Below are 13,687 nucleotides of genomic sequence, written 5' to 3' on the forward strand. Positions count from 1 at the left end.
TGACTAAGACCTGGGTTTAAATCCTGCCTCAGCTACTTATAAACTATGTGATGTTAGCTCACTGGGTTTTATTTTTCTCACTGCTAAGGATGGGGGGTAAGGCTAAATTACATTTAAAGTCTTTGCCAAGTCTAAATCCCACGATTATTATTAAATCTAGGGCATATTACATTTTACAAATGAGGAATTATGGTCTTGAAGAGTTAATGACTTGCCTAAAGTAACACCGGTAAGAAGTAGGTGAGGTAGAATTTGAATCTAAGGCATGATTGATTTATTCAATAAACATTAATTAAGTGGCTCAAATGTTTATTGCATTTGGTACCACCTTTGCACTGAGATACTTTATGAATGTCAATATACATGTCTCTTAGTCTAGCTGAGTTTGCTCTGCTCTTTGCAAGGTGTTTCATGGTCTTTGCAATTGCTTTGCAAAGCAACCAGAGTGCTTTGATAGTGCTGCAAAAAAATGGTCCATAATCTTTCATATTAGGGTCATATTAGGTCCATAATTTAATTTCATATTAGGATGGGTAGAATGGGTTACGGTGAACCCAAAATTTCAGAAGTTCCTCAATGGAAGTAAGAAAATAAGTATTTATTAAACGCCTGCTATGTTCATGTGCTGTGCTAATTGCTCTACACATATGATTTTATTTGACCCAGACAACAAACTTACAGTTCAGAAAACTGAGGCAAACAGAGATAAAAGTGACTTGTTCAAGGTAACATAGCTAATCAATGACTGAGGCTGGATTTGCACCAGAATTTTTGATGACATTCACAGTTCCTTGAATTGAAAGTTTCCTGAATATATTTTGCATAACTGCACATGTATATTCTATATAAATTATTTGCCTTTTTGAGGAGGAAGAAAAGAAATGAGTAAAGGAGAAAATTTGGAACTAAAAAATCTTTTTATTCATTTTTTTTTTTTTCTTACCTAGGGTCATACTGCTAGTAAGTATCTGAGAATGGGTTTGAACTCAGGATATTCTGACTATAGTGCCCGTTGCTTTGTCTACTGTGCCCCTAGTTGCTCCAGAACTCAAAGTTTTAAAAAGTGAATGTTAAAAATTGTTTTTACAGGTAATTGAAAAAATATTTTTAAAATTAAATTTTAAAAAAAGGAAGTTTCTTGGAGAGTCGGAAGCATATTTGAATACTAGCTTTCAAGGTAGTCATTGCTACATTACAGGATGTAGTCAGTCCATTTAAAATAGTTCCTTGCATACAGTAGGTGCTTAATACTTATTTAATTACATTGGATAGGTGAAATAAAACTTCATGAACTTATTCTATGAACTAACACCTTTTTTCTTTTGTTTTGCTCTTGGAACTTGGAATAATGGTCTCTTTATGAGGTTGTCTTTCTAATTTTTCACTGATTGACCACCAATTGATATAGTTGCTGTTGTTTGTCCTTGGTTCTTGAAAAGACCTTAACATCAGGGAGATAATGCTATTGTAATGCCAGAGAAACTGAGGCAGGAGAGATTAGAAAGTTTTTAATATTTTTATTAATGGGAGAGTAAGATTGACTGGATAGGACTCTCGTCTCAAATTATCCAGTCCTGATTGGGAGAATCTCTAACCTTTATATACCTTTTGGAGACAAAGAAGAGGGAAAGAGTGGGAAAGCCCAGCTGGAAAAGGCTATAAATAAAAAAAAAACAAAAAAAACAAAACCCAGAGACAGGATGTCTGAATACCCAGAAATAAAGATGTCAGTGAAATATCTTGGAATATTTTAGAGGGATGTTCTCAAGGACAGAAGATAATCAGGAGGTCTACTCTCTTGTTTATCTTGCTTGGGCTAACAATTTATAACCTTAGACTAATTGGTCCTCAGCCTTCATGGACCAGAGGGAGATTTACAGCTTAGGGGAGTAATTAGGAAGACTGAGACAAGGGAAACTTGTACAAGGAAACTGAGTCAGGACAGTTAAAGAGAACTGTGGCATAACACTATGACATGCAAGTGAATTGGAGGGAGGGTTGTGCAAGGTCATTTATATCACTTTCCCCTCCAGGAGTCATATGAGTTCAGAGGCAAGATGTAAGATCAAGATGCCTGGAGATGCCGTGGATAAAATGGGATTCTTTGGCTTTTTTAAGCTAAAGTTTTCAACAGGTTTCAACAAGTTGTAATCATTCAGTGATGAAGGCTAGGTAGCAATTGAGGCAAAGTCTCTCCTCTTTTACTTAGTCTAAAAAAGAAAAATCTAAATAAATAAATGCATCTGGCAGAGAAAGATCCTCAGGATTTCTGGCCAAAGTAGAAATAACTACTATTTACATTCATTCTGAATCAGTCAGGACCCAAACAATCATACCATTTTCCTCAGATGCTCTTAAAAACAATTTTTTATTCTTTTCTTTTGGATCTCTGAACCCTCCACCAAGATATCTTGGGATATACTGCCAAGATTTCTTTCTTAAGGACCTTGCCTTACATCAAACCACTCTGATTCTCATTGTTTAGCCACCAATAGGTCCCAAGCCAAGCCCCATTTTGGTCATTGTTTGGGTCCTGATTGAGATTGAATCTAAATAACAAGCATTTCTGTTTTGGCCAGAATCCCTGAAGATTTCTTCCCCTCTCACATTTATTTAATTATTTATTTTGATCTATTGATATGACTAGATGAAAGAAGAGATTCTTTTGACTTAATTGCTACCTGGCTTTAATCATTGAATGGGTGCAGCCTCATTCAAACTGAGACCTGTTGAAAATCTTAGTTTAAAAAGGCCAAGGTCAGTTGATATGGTCCTCAATGTTCAAGATGAGAAACAAAGATTGTAAAGAATCACAACAAAGAGTTCTCCCTGCCAAGAGGTACTTTTTATTAATGAGTAAAGGATGTGGACAAAATCCAAATATGATTTTGTGCCATACTTTGGGCAGGGGAGACTTTTATAAACAGAAGGAAGGGGAAGAAAGTAGGAAAGAGGATTTGGGAGATAAGGGATGTCCAGGAATAGTTGGGAAAACTGTTTTGAAGGATAAAATTGGGGAGGGGGGATACTTAAATGATAAGATCAAGGAGAAGTGGGGGAAAATGCTTGAAGGATAAAATCAGGGAGGAGTTGGTTAGATGCTTCCTGGGTAAGGAGAAAGTCAGGGAAGAGCTGGAATAATACTTGAAGGATAAAGTCAGCGGACATATGAGGAGATGGTCTCAGAAAGGATTAAGGAATTTTGGTCTTAGGGAGAGAGGGTAATAAACTGGTTTGAGTTCCTATTATAGTCATCCTTGAATGAGACCAGGTGAAGTTTTCTCAGAAAGTCTATGATCCAGATGAAAGGGTCAGACATTAGGCCTAAGTCCCAGAGGTCTGCAGTGCAGGAAAGTCTAGCCTTGAATCCAAGTTGGAAGAAGTCACATGATCCCTATTCCCAGAGGTCCCTAGGGCAAGAAAGGTCAGACCCTAGGTCTAAGCTTCAGGAAGTGACAGCAAGTGACATGACCCACATGACCATTGGTCAATAATGGATGGTTACTTTCTTTTTAGTCTATCCAATGAAAAGATTTGGGTCTTCTGTTATTTAACCGGCTTTACTATTTCTGGCTTGCCAGATCAAGTACATGTTGGGAGCTGAGATGTCTGAAATGCACACTTGGACCTCTCCCTGCAGGGACTAAATAAATGCTTTATCTTTGTATCTGAAGATGTCTCTGATTAGTTAATTTGGGGAAGGGTGTCTAGTACTAGACACTGTCCCACACATCCCGATCTGTATCTTGCCACTGGACCCATATTGGCTCTGGAGGTGGGAAAGTGAGGCAGATGACCTTGCACAGCTCTCCCTCACTTAAATGTAATTGTCTTGCTTAATAACTCCCCTAATGTCATGAACCTCTTTGAGAATAAAGGACAAACAACAATCTTTATTGAGTAGCTGGCCCAAAAACTGGAACTGGTCCAGGAAAACTTTCCTTTCATCTCTTTCTTTCTTTCTCTTTTTCTCTTTCTTTCTCTCTCTTTTTTTCTCTCTCTTTTTCTTTCTCTTTCTTTTTTTTCTCTTTTTCTTTCTCTTTTTTCTTTCTTAGTTTCTTTTCTTTCTTTCTCTTTCTTTTTCTTTCCTCCCTCCTTCCTTCCTCTCTCTTTCTTTCTCCCCCCTCTTTTTTTCCCCCTCTCTTTTCTTCCTATCTTCTTCCTCTCCTTTCTCCTTTTCTTCCTTCTTTCCTTCTCTCCCACCCAATGAACTCTAATAGGGAACATTCATAGAATTCCAAGGTCCCTTTGGGAGATTGGACTTTTTAGTAGGTCAATACTCACAGCTATAGAGTAGGCTAGGAACATGATAGTAATGACAATGATGAATCCAGAGATGTCTCCCCATGCTCTGCGCAAGGTAGAGGTGAGCACATTTAGCTTGGGGTTCAACCTGAGCAGATGCCACAATTTCACAGTAGACAGGAGTACCAGTATTGCAATCAAGTAACCCAGAACTGCATCTGCACTAGCTGTTTCTCCAAAGCTGACAGCCCTGGAGGGAAAAAAACAGGGAGCTCTTGTTAGAAGACCAAGAGGAAAGGGGTTCAGAGGCTCAATCCCTCCTATTCTCTTCCTGTGTGGCTGATTTGAGACAGCAGGTATGTGATACAGTAGATAGAGCACTGGGCCTAGAGTCAGGAATACTCAAATTCAATTTAAGACACTTAAGCTGTATGACTTGGGCAAATCTGTATCAGTTTCCTCAATTGTAATATGGGGATAATGTATTTCCCAGGGTTCAAATGAGGCTCAAATGAGATGTTTGTAAAGAATTTAGCACAGTACCTGGCATATAGTAGGTGCTTAAAAAATGCTTGTTTCTTTCCTTGTTATGGCCAGAGGTTGTGAACCACTGGACTATGACAATTGTTTGGAAGCCTGAGCTTAATTAACCCTCATACTTAATGCTGGGAAAGTTGTGGAAAGGATTCCAGTAAAGTACATATTGAACTGGCTGCAGTCCAAAGGCCCCTCGAACTCTGGTTCTATGTTCTATTAATATAGCTTTCTAAATGCCCACTCCTCAGCATAATGCCAGGTAGACTGAATTAATTCATGCAGGTTGAATTCCATCTCGAAGGCAAATAGAACTAGAAATATTTGTTTTGTAAAAATTCTATATATTGATGAGGTTATTTAAAATTTTGAATAATTTTACTGATGAAGCCATCAACAAGTATTCTATATTCTAATTTGGAATTGTAAAGAAAAGTGACTAAGAAGTATGTATACACCCTTTGGTTTAGCTATTTCATTATTAGTCACAAAGCCTAATGATACCAAAGGCAGAAATAAAGAACTGGAAAGCAAGAAGGTATTGGTTCAATGGCTAGGAAAAAGCTATTGTAGATGAAATTAATGTTATATTTTGTGTAGTAAGAGATGTTGACTATGAGACAAACATGGGAAAATTTGTATAAACAAATGCATAATGGAATAGGTAGAATCAAAATAATAACATACAGAATGACTTGTTCAGTCATGTCCAGGATACTGGCATCACACACACATTCAATTTCCCTCTCTGACCATCTTCTCTCATCCTTTCCATACATCTCTTCTTTCTGCCTTACTCTTCTTACCATAGCCTCCAGCCCTTTTATCTCTATTCTCTAAATCCATCATTCCCCTGCTGACCTTATTTACCTACTTTCACAATCTTTTGGAGGGAGAGGGAGCACAAGACGATGGAGGGAAGCAACCAGGATTAAATGACTTGCCCAGGGGGTAGCATAGTTAGTATGTGTCAAGTATTGGAGGCTGCATTTGAACTCAGGTCCTCCTGACTCCAGGGCCAGTGTTCTACTTTACCATCTTGATACCCCCTTACTTTCACAGTTTTGTTGCATAATTGAACATTTCAACTCTATTCTCGAATCCATTGTTCCCTTGTCCTTCTGTTCATGTCTTGCCAATCCTCAATCCTGGGTCATTTCCATCATTAACTTCTTTGGTCCTTTTCTCAAGTTCCACAGCACTCTTAGAGGAAGTCCTACTGAAGCAGGTTGTGGTCCCTTTAAGAAATTGTATTTCCTATTGATCTGTGATCTCTTTCAGATTCTCAGCTCCTCCTGGGGAAGGCATATCTCCCTCTCCTCCCCTCCCCCAAGTTGTCTTTCCAGGATGCCAGGGCCTTTGATTCAATTAGGAATCCTGGTCAAAAAACACCCCTTTGAAGTGTTGTTAATTCCAATGGGAGATCTGGGCTGTCCCAGCCCGACTGGGTCTGACCTGCTTGGGCTGTCCCAGTCCTGACTAAGACCCAATATAATAGTTTCCTTTAAGGAAGGTCTTTTGCAGATGGACCCAGATAGCTCACTCAGCTATCAGGACCCTTCTGTCCATTGAGAACTGCCTTCTCTCAGTGCAAAATTCCAATTTCCAATAGATCTGCCACTATAGAAGTCAGTTTCTTGGTAAATTGATTTCTATCCAACAATACATTTTCATTTTGCAACTAATAATTTGGGAATGAGTGAATTCTTTCATTCCTAAAACCTGCGGCCGATTTAAAGGGGATTCCTAACAACTCTTTTATAGTCACTAACCTCTAGACCATCAGGAATCTAGACCACTTAAATCTCATCACTACAATCTTTTTTTTTTTTAAATAACTTTTTATTGATAGAACTCATGCCAGGGTAATTTTTTACAACATTATCCCTTGCATTCACTTCTGTTCCGATTTTTCTCCTCCCTCCCTCCACCCCCTCCCCAAGATGGCAAGCAATCCTTTACATGTTGAATAAGTTACAGTATATCCTGGATACAATATACGTCATCACTACAATCTAGTAAAGTCACTACCAATTTATATTTCCCAATTTTCTTTGGGTCTTTACTCTTGTACAGCAATCCTTTGAGTCTTCCTGATTGTTTCTGGCTTTCTCTCCCCTCTCCTCATCAGCCTAGGAGTTTTAGCTCACATTGAACTAGAAACAAAACCAACAGGTCCAGACTCCAATTTCCCAGGTCTTTTCTAATGATGTATTATTTCCTGTAAATGGCAAAACTATCAGTGAGAGTCATTTTGATGAGGGGAGCCTGAAACTGAAGGGACCCCAAAATTCTTTCTCTGAAACTCCTTCAAGGAGAAAGTATCCTGAGACACAGGTACCACACTCATTGATAACACTCATTACTGGGGGACTTCTGGCCAAGATGGCGGAGAGGAGGCACACAGCTGTGTAAACTCCACATTTTCTCTCAAAATCCATTTCATTACAAGCCTCTGAATTAATGCTTGACTGAAAAAAAAAAACCCCACAAATAGATGACAAGAGAAGACATCCTTGAGATTTGCCAAGAAAGGGCTGTTTTTGCTTGAGGGAGGGGTTGGTTTTAGATCGGGCGCAGGCTGAGGGCAGGCAGTGGCAGGGAGAGCCTGGCAGGCAGCTCATAGCCAAGCAGATCGGAGAGGGGGTGGGGGTGTGATCTCAGCTGTCTCTGTCGGGGGAGCTTTGTACAGAATTGGATACTTTGCCCTGGCAGCAAGTCAGCAGCCCAGCAGAGAAGCTAAAAACACCAGAGGTGAAGAATATAACCTCAAACAGCTGGAATCTCTTGGGACCTGGCCACCCCTCCCCCACAGTGTCTCAGCATGCTCTCGGATCTCAGAACACAGGCTCAGCACAGTCCTGCTAGTGCCTCACTGCTGCCCCCGCAGTCTGCAGAGGAAGCTCAGTAACACCACCCAGCCCCTCCCCTCAAAAAAGCAGACTCCATTTAGGGTTTTTTTCTTTTTTTCTTTGCTAGTTTGTCTTTGATTCTTCTCTGACAAAATGAGCAAAAAATTGAAAAGGACTTTAACCCTTGACAGCTTCTATATGGATAGAGAGCAGACTCTAAACCCTGAGGAGACTAAAAACAGATTGTCTCCAGGTGAATCCCCAAAGGAGGAGATCATCTGTTCCTCAGCACAGATGAACCTCATAGAAGAAATTAAAAAGGATCTCACTAGAGAGCTAGAAGAAAAATGGGAAAAGGAGAGGGAGGCTTGGCAAGAGAGTCTGGGAAAGTCATCCCACTCATTTAAAGACAAAGTGGATAAAGAAATCAAATCCTTGAAAAATAGGATCCGTGAACTGGAAACAGAAAATAGCTCTCTAAAAAATAAAATTGGCGAAATGGAAAAAAAATTCCATAGAACAAAAGAACTCAATTGAACAATTATAAAAAGATATAAAAAAAGTGAGTGAAGAAAATACTTCATTGAAAATCACGTTTGAACAAATGGAATTGAATGACTCGAGGAGACAAGAAGAATCAGTCAAGCAAATCCAAAAAAATCAAACAATGGAAAAGAATGTGAAATACCTTCTGGGGAAAACAACAGACCTGGAAAACAGATCTAGGAGAGACAATCTGAGAATCATTGGACTCCCAGAAAAGCGTGATGAAAAAAAGAGCCTGGACACTATTTTCCAGGAAATTATCAAAGAAAACTGCCCAGAAGTCATAGAAACAGAGGGCAAAATAGACATCGAAAGAATTCATCCAACACCTACTGAAAGGAACCCTACAATTAAAACACCAAGAAATATAGTAGCCAAATGCCAGAACCCTCAGACAAAGGAAAAAATACTGCACGTGGCTAGAAAAACCCAATTCAAGTATCGAGGAGCCACAATAAGGATCACCCAGGATCTAGCAGAATCCACATTAAAGGATCGAAGGGCCTGGAATATGGTATTCTGAAAGGCTAAGGAACTTGGTATGCAACCAAAAATAACTTACCCAGCCAGAATGAACATCTTTTTCCAGGGAAGAAGATGGACATTCAATGAAATAAGCGAATTTCACCTATTTTTGATGAAAAAACCAGAACTTAACAAAAAGTTTGATCTACAAATATAGAACTCAAGAGAAACTTAAAAAGGTAAATATAAATCTTGGGAACTATATTTCTGCTATAAAGATGTATAAAGAATACATGTATACCTTGTTCTAGAAACTAGAGGTGGAAAGGACATTGTACCAGAAAAAGGGTAAAGTGGGGGTACTACATATCAGGAAGAGGCAAAGGAAACCTATTATATCTGAGAGAAAGAATGGAGGGAGATGAATATAGTGGGTATCTTACTGCCTTCAGAATTGGCTTTAAGAGAAAAATTTTAGACATATTCAATCTATGGTGAAACTTCTCCCACCTCATTGAAAAGTGAGAAAGGAAAAGTGAAAAGGGAAGGAATAAGCTAAGCAGAAGGGAATACGGAAATGGGGAGGGGAAGGGGTAAGATAGGGGGAGGAAATCTAAGGAGGGGAGAGGGATACTAAAAAGGGAAGGCTGTGAGAAGCAAGTGGTGCTCACAAGGTTAATACTGGGAAGGGGGGGGAAGGGGGAAAGAAGGGAGAAAAGCATTAACAGGGGTTAACAAAATGGCAAGTAATATAGAATTAGTAATTTTAACCATAAATGTGAATGGGGTAAACTCCCCCATAAAGAGGAAGCGGTTAGCAGAATGGATTAAAAGCCAGAATCCTACGATATGTTGTTTACAGGAAACACACCTGAAGCAGGGAGATACATACAGAGTAAAGGTAAAAGGTTGGAGCAAAATCTATTATGCTTCAGGTGAGGTCAAAAAAGCAGGGGTAGCCATCCTGATCTCAGATCAAGCTAAAGCAAAAATTGATCTAATTAAAAGAGATAAGGAAGGGCACTATATCTTGCTAAAGGGTAGCATAGATAATGAAGCAATATCAATATTAAACATATATGCACCAAGTGGTATAGCATCTAAATTCTTAAAAGAGAAATTAAGAGAGCTGCAAGAAGAAATAGACAGCAAAACTATAATAGTGGGAAATCTCAACCTTGTACTCTCAGAATTAGATAAATCAAACCACAAAATAAATAAGAAAGAAATCAAAGAGGTAAATAGAATACTAGAAAAATTAGATATGATAGATCTCTGGAGAAAATGTAATGGAGACAGAAAAGAGTACACTTTATTTTTAGCAGTTCATGGAACCTATACAAAAATTGACCATATATTAGGACATAAAAACCTCAAACTCAAATGCAGTAAGGCAGAAATAGTAAATGCATCCTTTTCAGACCACGATGCAATGAAAATTACATACAAGCCAGGGGAAAGTAGATCAAAAAATAATTGGAAACTAAATAATCTCATACTACAGAATGATTGGGTGAAACAGCAAATCATAGACATAATTAATAACTTCACCCAAGAAAATGATAATAATGAGACATCATACCAAAAGGTATGGGATGCAGCCAAAGCGGTAATAAGGGGAAATTTCATATCTCTAGAGGACTATTTGCACAAAATAGAGAAAGAGAAGGTCAATGAATTGGGCTTGCAACTAAAAATGCTAGAAAAGGAATAAATTAAAAACCTCCAGTCAAACACTAAACTTGAAATTCTAAAAATAAAAGGAGAGATCAATAATTGAAAGTAAAAAACTATTGAGTTAATTAATAAAACTAAGAGTTGGTTCTACGAAAAAACCAACAAAATAGACAAACCCTTAGTAAATCTGATTAAAAAAAGGAAAGAGGAAAATCAAATTGTTAGTCTTAAAAAGGAAAAGGGAGAACTCGCCACTAACGAAGAGGAAATTAGAGCAATAATTAGGAGTTACTTTGCCCAACTTTATGCCAATAAATTTGACAACTTAAATGAAATAGAAGAATACCTCCAAAAATATAGCTTGCCCAAACTAACAGAGGAAGAAGTAAATATCCTAAACAGTCCCATCTCAGACAAAGAAATAGAACAAGCTATTAACCAACTGTCTAAGAAAAAATCCCCAGGACCAGATGGATTTACATGTGAATTCTACCAAACATTTAAAGAACAATTAACTCCAATGCTAAATAAACTCTTTGAAAAAATAGGGATTGAAGGAGTCCTACCAAACTCCTTTTACGACACAGACATGGTACTGATACCTAAACCAGGTAGGTTAAAAACAGAGAAAGAAAATTATAGACCAATCTCCCTAATGAATATTGATGTTAAAATCTTAAATAAAATATTAGCAAAAAGATTACAGAAAATCATCCCCAGGATAATACACTATGACCAAGTAGGATTTATACCAGGAATGCAGGGCTGGTTCAATATTAGGAAAACTATTAGCATAATTGATTATATCAATAACCAAACTAACAAAAACCATATGATCATCTCAATAGATGCAGAAAAAGCATTTGATAAAATCCAACATCCATTCCTAATAAAAATACTTAAGAGCATAGGAATAAATGGACTTTTCCTTAAAATGGTCAGGAGCATATATTTAAAACCGTCAGTAAGCATTATATGCAATGGGGAAAAACTGGAACCTTTCCCAGTAAGCTCTGGAGTGAAGCAAGGTTGCCCACTATTACCATTATTATTCAATATTGTATTAGAAATACTAGCCTCTGCAATAAGAGTTGAGAAAGAGATTAAAGGAATTAGAGTAGGCAATAAGCAAACCAAACTATCGTTCTTTGCAGATGATATGGTGGTATACCTAGAGAACCCCAGAGATTCTACTAAAAAGCTATTAGAAATAATTCATAACTTTAGCAAAGTTGCAGGATACAAAATAAATCCCCATAAATCCTCAACATTTTTATACATCATCAACAAAATCCAACAGCAAGAGATACAAAGAGAAATTCCATTCAAAATAACTGTTGATAGCATAAAATATTTGGGAATCTATCTACCAAAGAAAAGTCAGGAATTATATGAGCAAAATTACAAAAAAAAAACTTTCCACACAAATAAAGTCAGACTTAAATAATTAGAAAAATATTAAGTGCTCTTGGATAGGCTGAGCAAATACAATAACGATGACAATACTCCCTAAACTAATCTATTTATTTAATGCTATACCAATCAGACTTCCAAGAAAATATTTTAATGATCTAGAAAAAATAACAACAAAATTCATATGGAACAATAAAAGGTTGAGAATCTCAAGGGAATTAATGAAAAAATCAAATGAAGGTGGCCTAGCTGTACCTGATCAACTATAATATAAAGCATCAGTCACCAAAACCATTTAGTATTGACTAAGAAATAGATTAGTTGATCAGTGGAATAGGTTAGGTTCACAAGACAGAATAGTCAACTATAGCAATCTAGTGTTTGACAAACCCAAAGATCCTAACTTTTGGGATAAGAATTCATTATTTGATAAAAAACTGCTGGGATAACTGGAAATTAGTATGCCAGAAATTAGGCATGGACCCACACTTAACACCGTATACCAAGATAAGATAAAAATGGGTCCATGACCTAGGCATAAAGAACGAGATTATAAATAAATTAGAGGAACATAGGATAGTTTATCTCTCAGACTTGTGGAGGAGAAAGAAATTTGTGACCAAAGATGAACTAAAGACTATTACTGATCACAAAATATAAAATTTTGATTATATCAAATTAAAAAGCCTTTGTACAAACAAAACTAATGCAAACAAGATTAGAAGGGAAGCAACAAACTGGGAAAACATCTTCACAGTTAAAGGTTCTGATAAAGGCCTCATTTCCAAAATATATAGAGAATTGACTCAAATTTATAAGAAATCAAGCCATTCTCCAATTGATAAATGGTCAAAGGATATGAATAGACAAGTTTCAGATGATGAAATTGAAACCATTACCACTTATATGAAAGTGTTTCAAATCACTATTGATCAGAGAATGCAAATTGAGACAACTCTGAGATACCACTACACACCTGTCAGATTGGCTAAGATGACAGGAAAAAATAATGATGAATGCTGGAGGGGATGCAGGAAAACTGGGACACTGATGCATTGTTGGTGGAACGGTGAACGAATCCAACTATTCTGGAGAGCAATCTGAAATTATGCCCTTTGATCCAGCAATGTTACTTCTGGGCTTATATCCCAAAGAAATACTAAAGAAGGGAAAGGGACCTGTATGTGCCAAAATGTTTGTGACAGCCCTGTTTGTAGTGGCTAGAAACTGGAAATTGAATGGATGCCCATCAATTGGAGAATGGCTGGGTAAATTGTGGTATATGAATGTTATGGAATATTATTGTTTTGTAAGAAATGACCAGCAGGATGAATACAGAGAGGCTTGGAGAGACTTACATGAACTGATGCTAAGTGAAATGAGCAGAAGCAGGAGATCATTATACACTTCGACAACGATATTGTATGAGGATGTATTCTGATGGAAGTGAATTTCTTTGACAAAGAGACCTATCTCAGTTTCAATTGATAAATGATGGTCAGAAGCAGCTACATCCAAAGAAAGAACACTGGGAAATGAATGTAAACTATTTGCATTTTTGTTTTTCTTCCCGGGTTATTTTTACCTTCTGAATCCAATTCTCCCTGTGCAACAAGAGAATTGTTCGGTTCTGCAATCATATATTGTATCTAGGATATACTGCAACATATCTAATATATATAGGACTGCTTGCCATCTAGGGGAGGGAGTGGAGGAAGGGAGGGGAAAAATCGGAACAGAAGCGAGTGCAAGGGATAATGTTGTAAAAAAAAATTACCCTGGCATGGGTTCTGTCAATAAAAAGGTATTATTAAAAAAAAAAAAAAAGATAATACTCACTACTGATTCAACTCCCTGTTGAGGTGGAGATTAGCTCAGAGACAGTTATTCAATTCCAAGATTCTATTCTGATTCCAGCTCAAACTCTACCCAACCCCTATCAAGAGCAACACCTA

General features: G+C 37.5%; 1 protein-coding gene across 1 annotated transcript in view; it reads right to left on the reverse strand.

The window, feature by feature from the left end:
• Positions 1-13,687, reverse strand: part of PKD1L2 (polycystin 1 like 2) — a 135,544-nt gene that overhangs the window by 7,946 nt on the left and 113,911 nt on the right. Inside the window, exon 42 of the mRNA XM_051973592.1 lies at positions 4,285-4,495. Coding sequence (XP_051829552.1) covers positions 4,285-4,495 — 211 coding nt within the window. The remainder of the gene's footprint in view (positions 1-4,284; positions 4,496-13,687) is intronic.

The sequence above is a fragment of the Antechinus flavipes genome, chromosome 2, assembly GCF_016432865.1.
Source record: "Antechinus flavipes isolate AdamAnt ecotype Samford, QLD, Australia chromosome 2, AdamAnt_v2, whole genome shotgun sequence".
NCBI classification, from domain to species: Eukaryota; Metazoa; Chordata; class Mammalia; order Dasyuromorphia; family Dasyuridae; genus Antechinus; species Antechinus flavipes.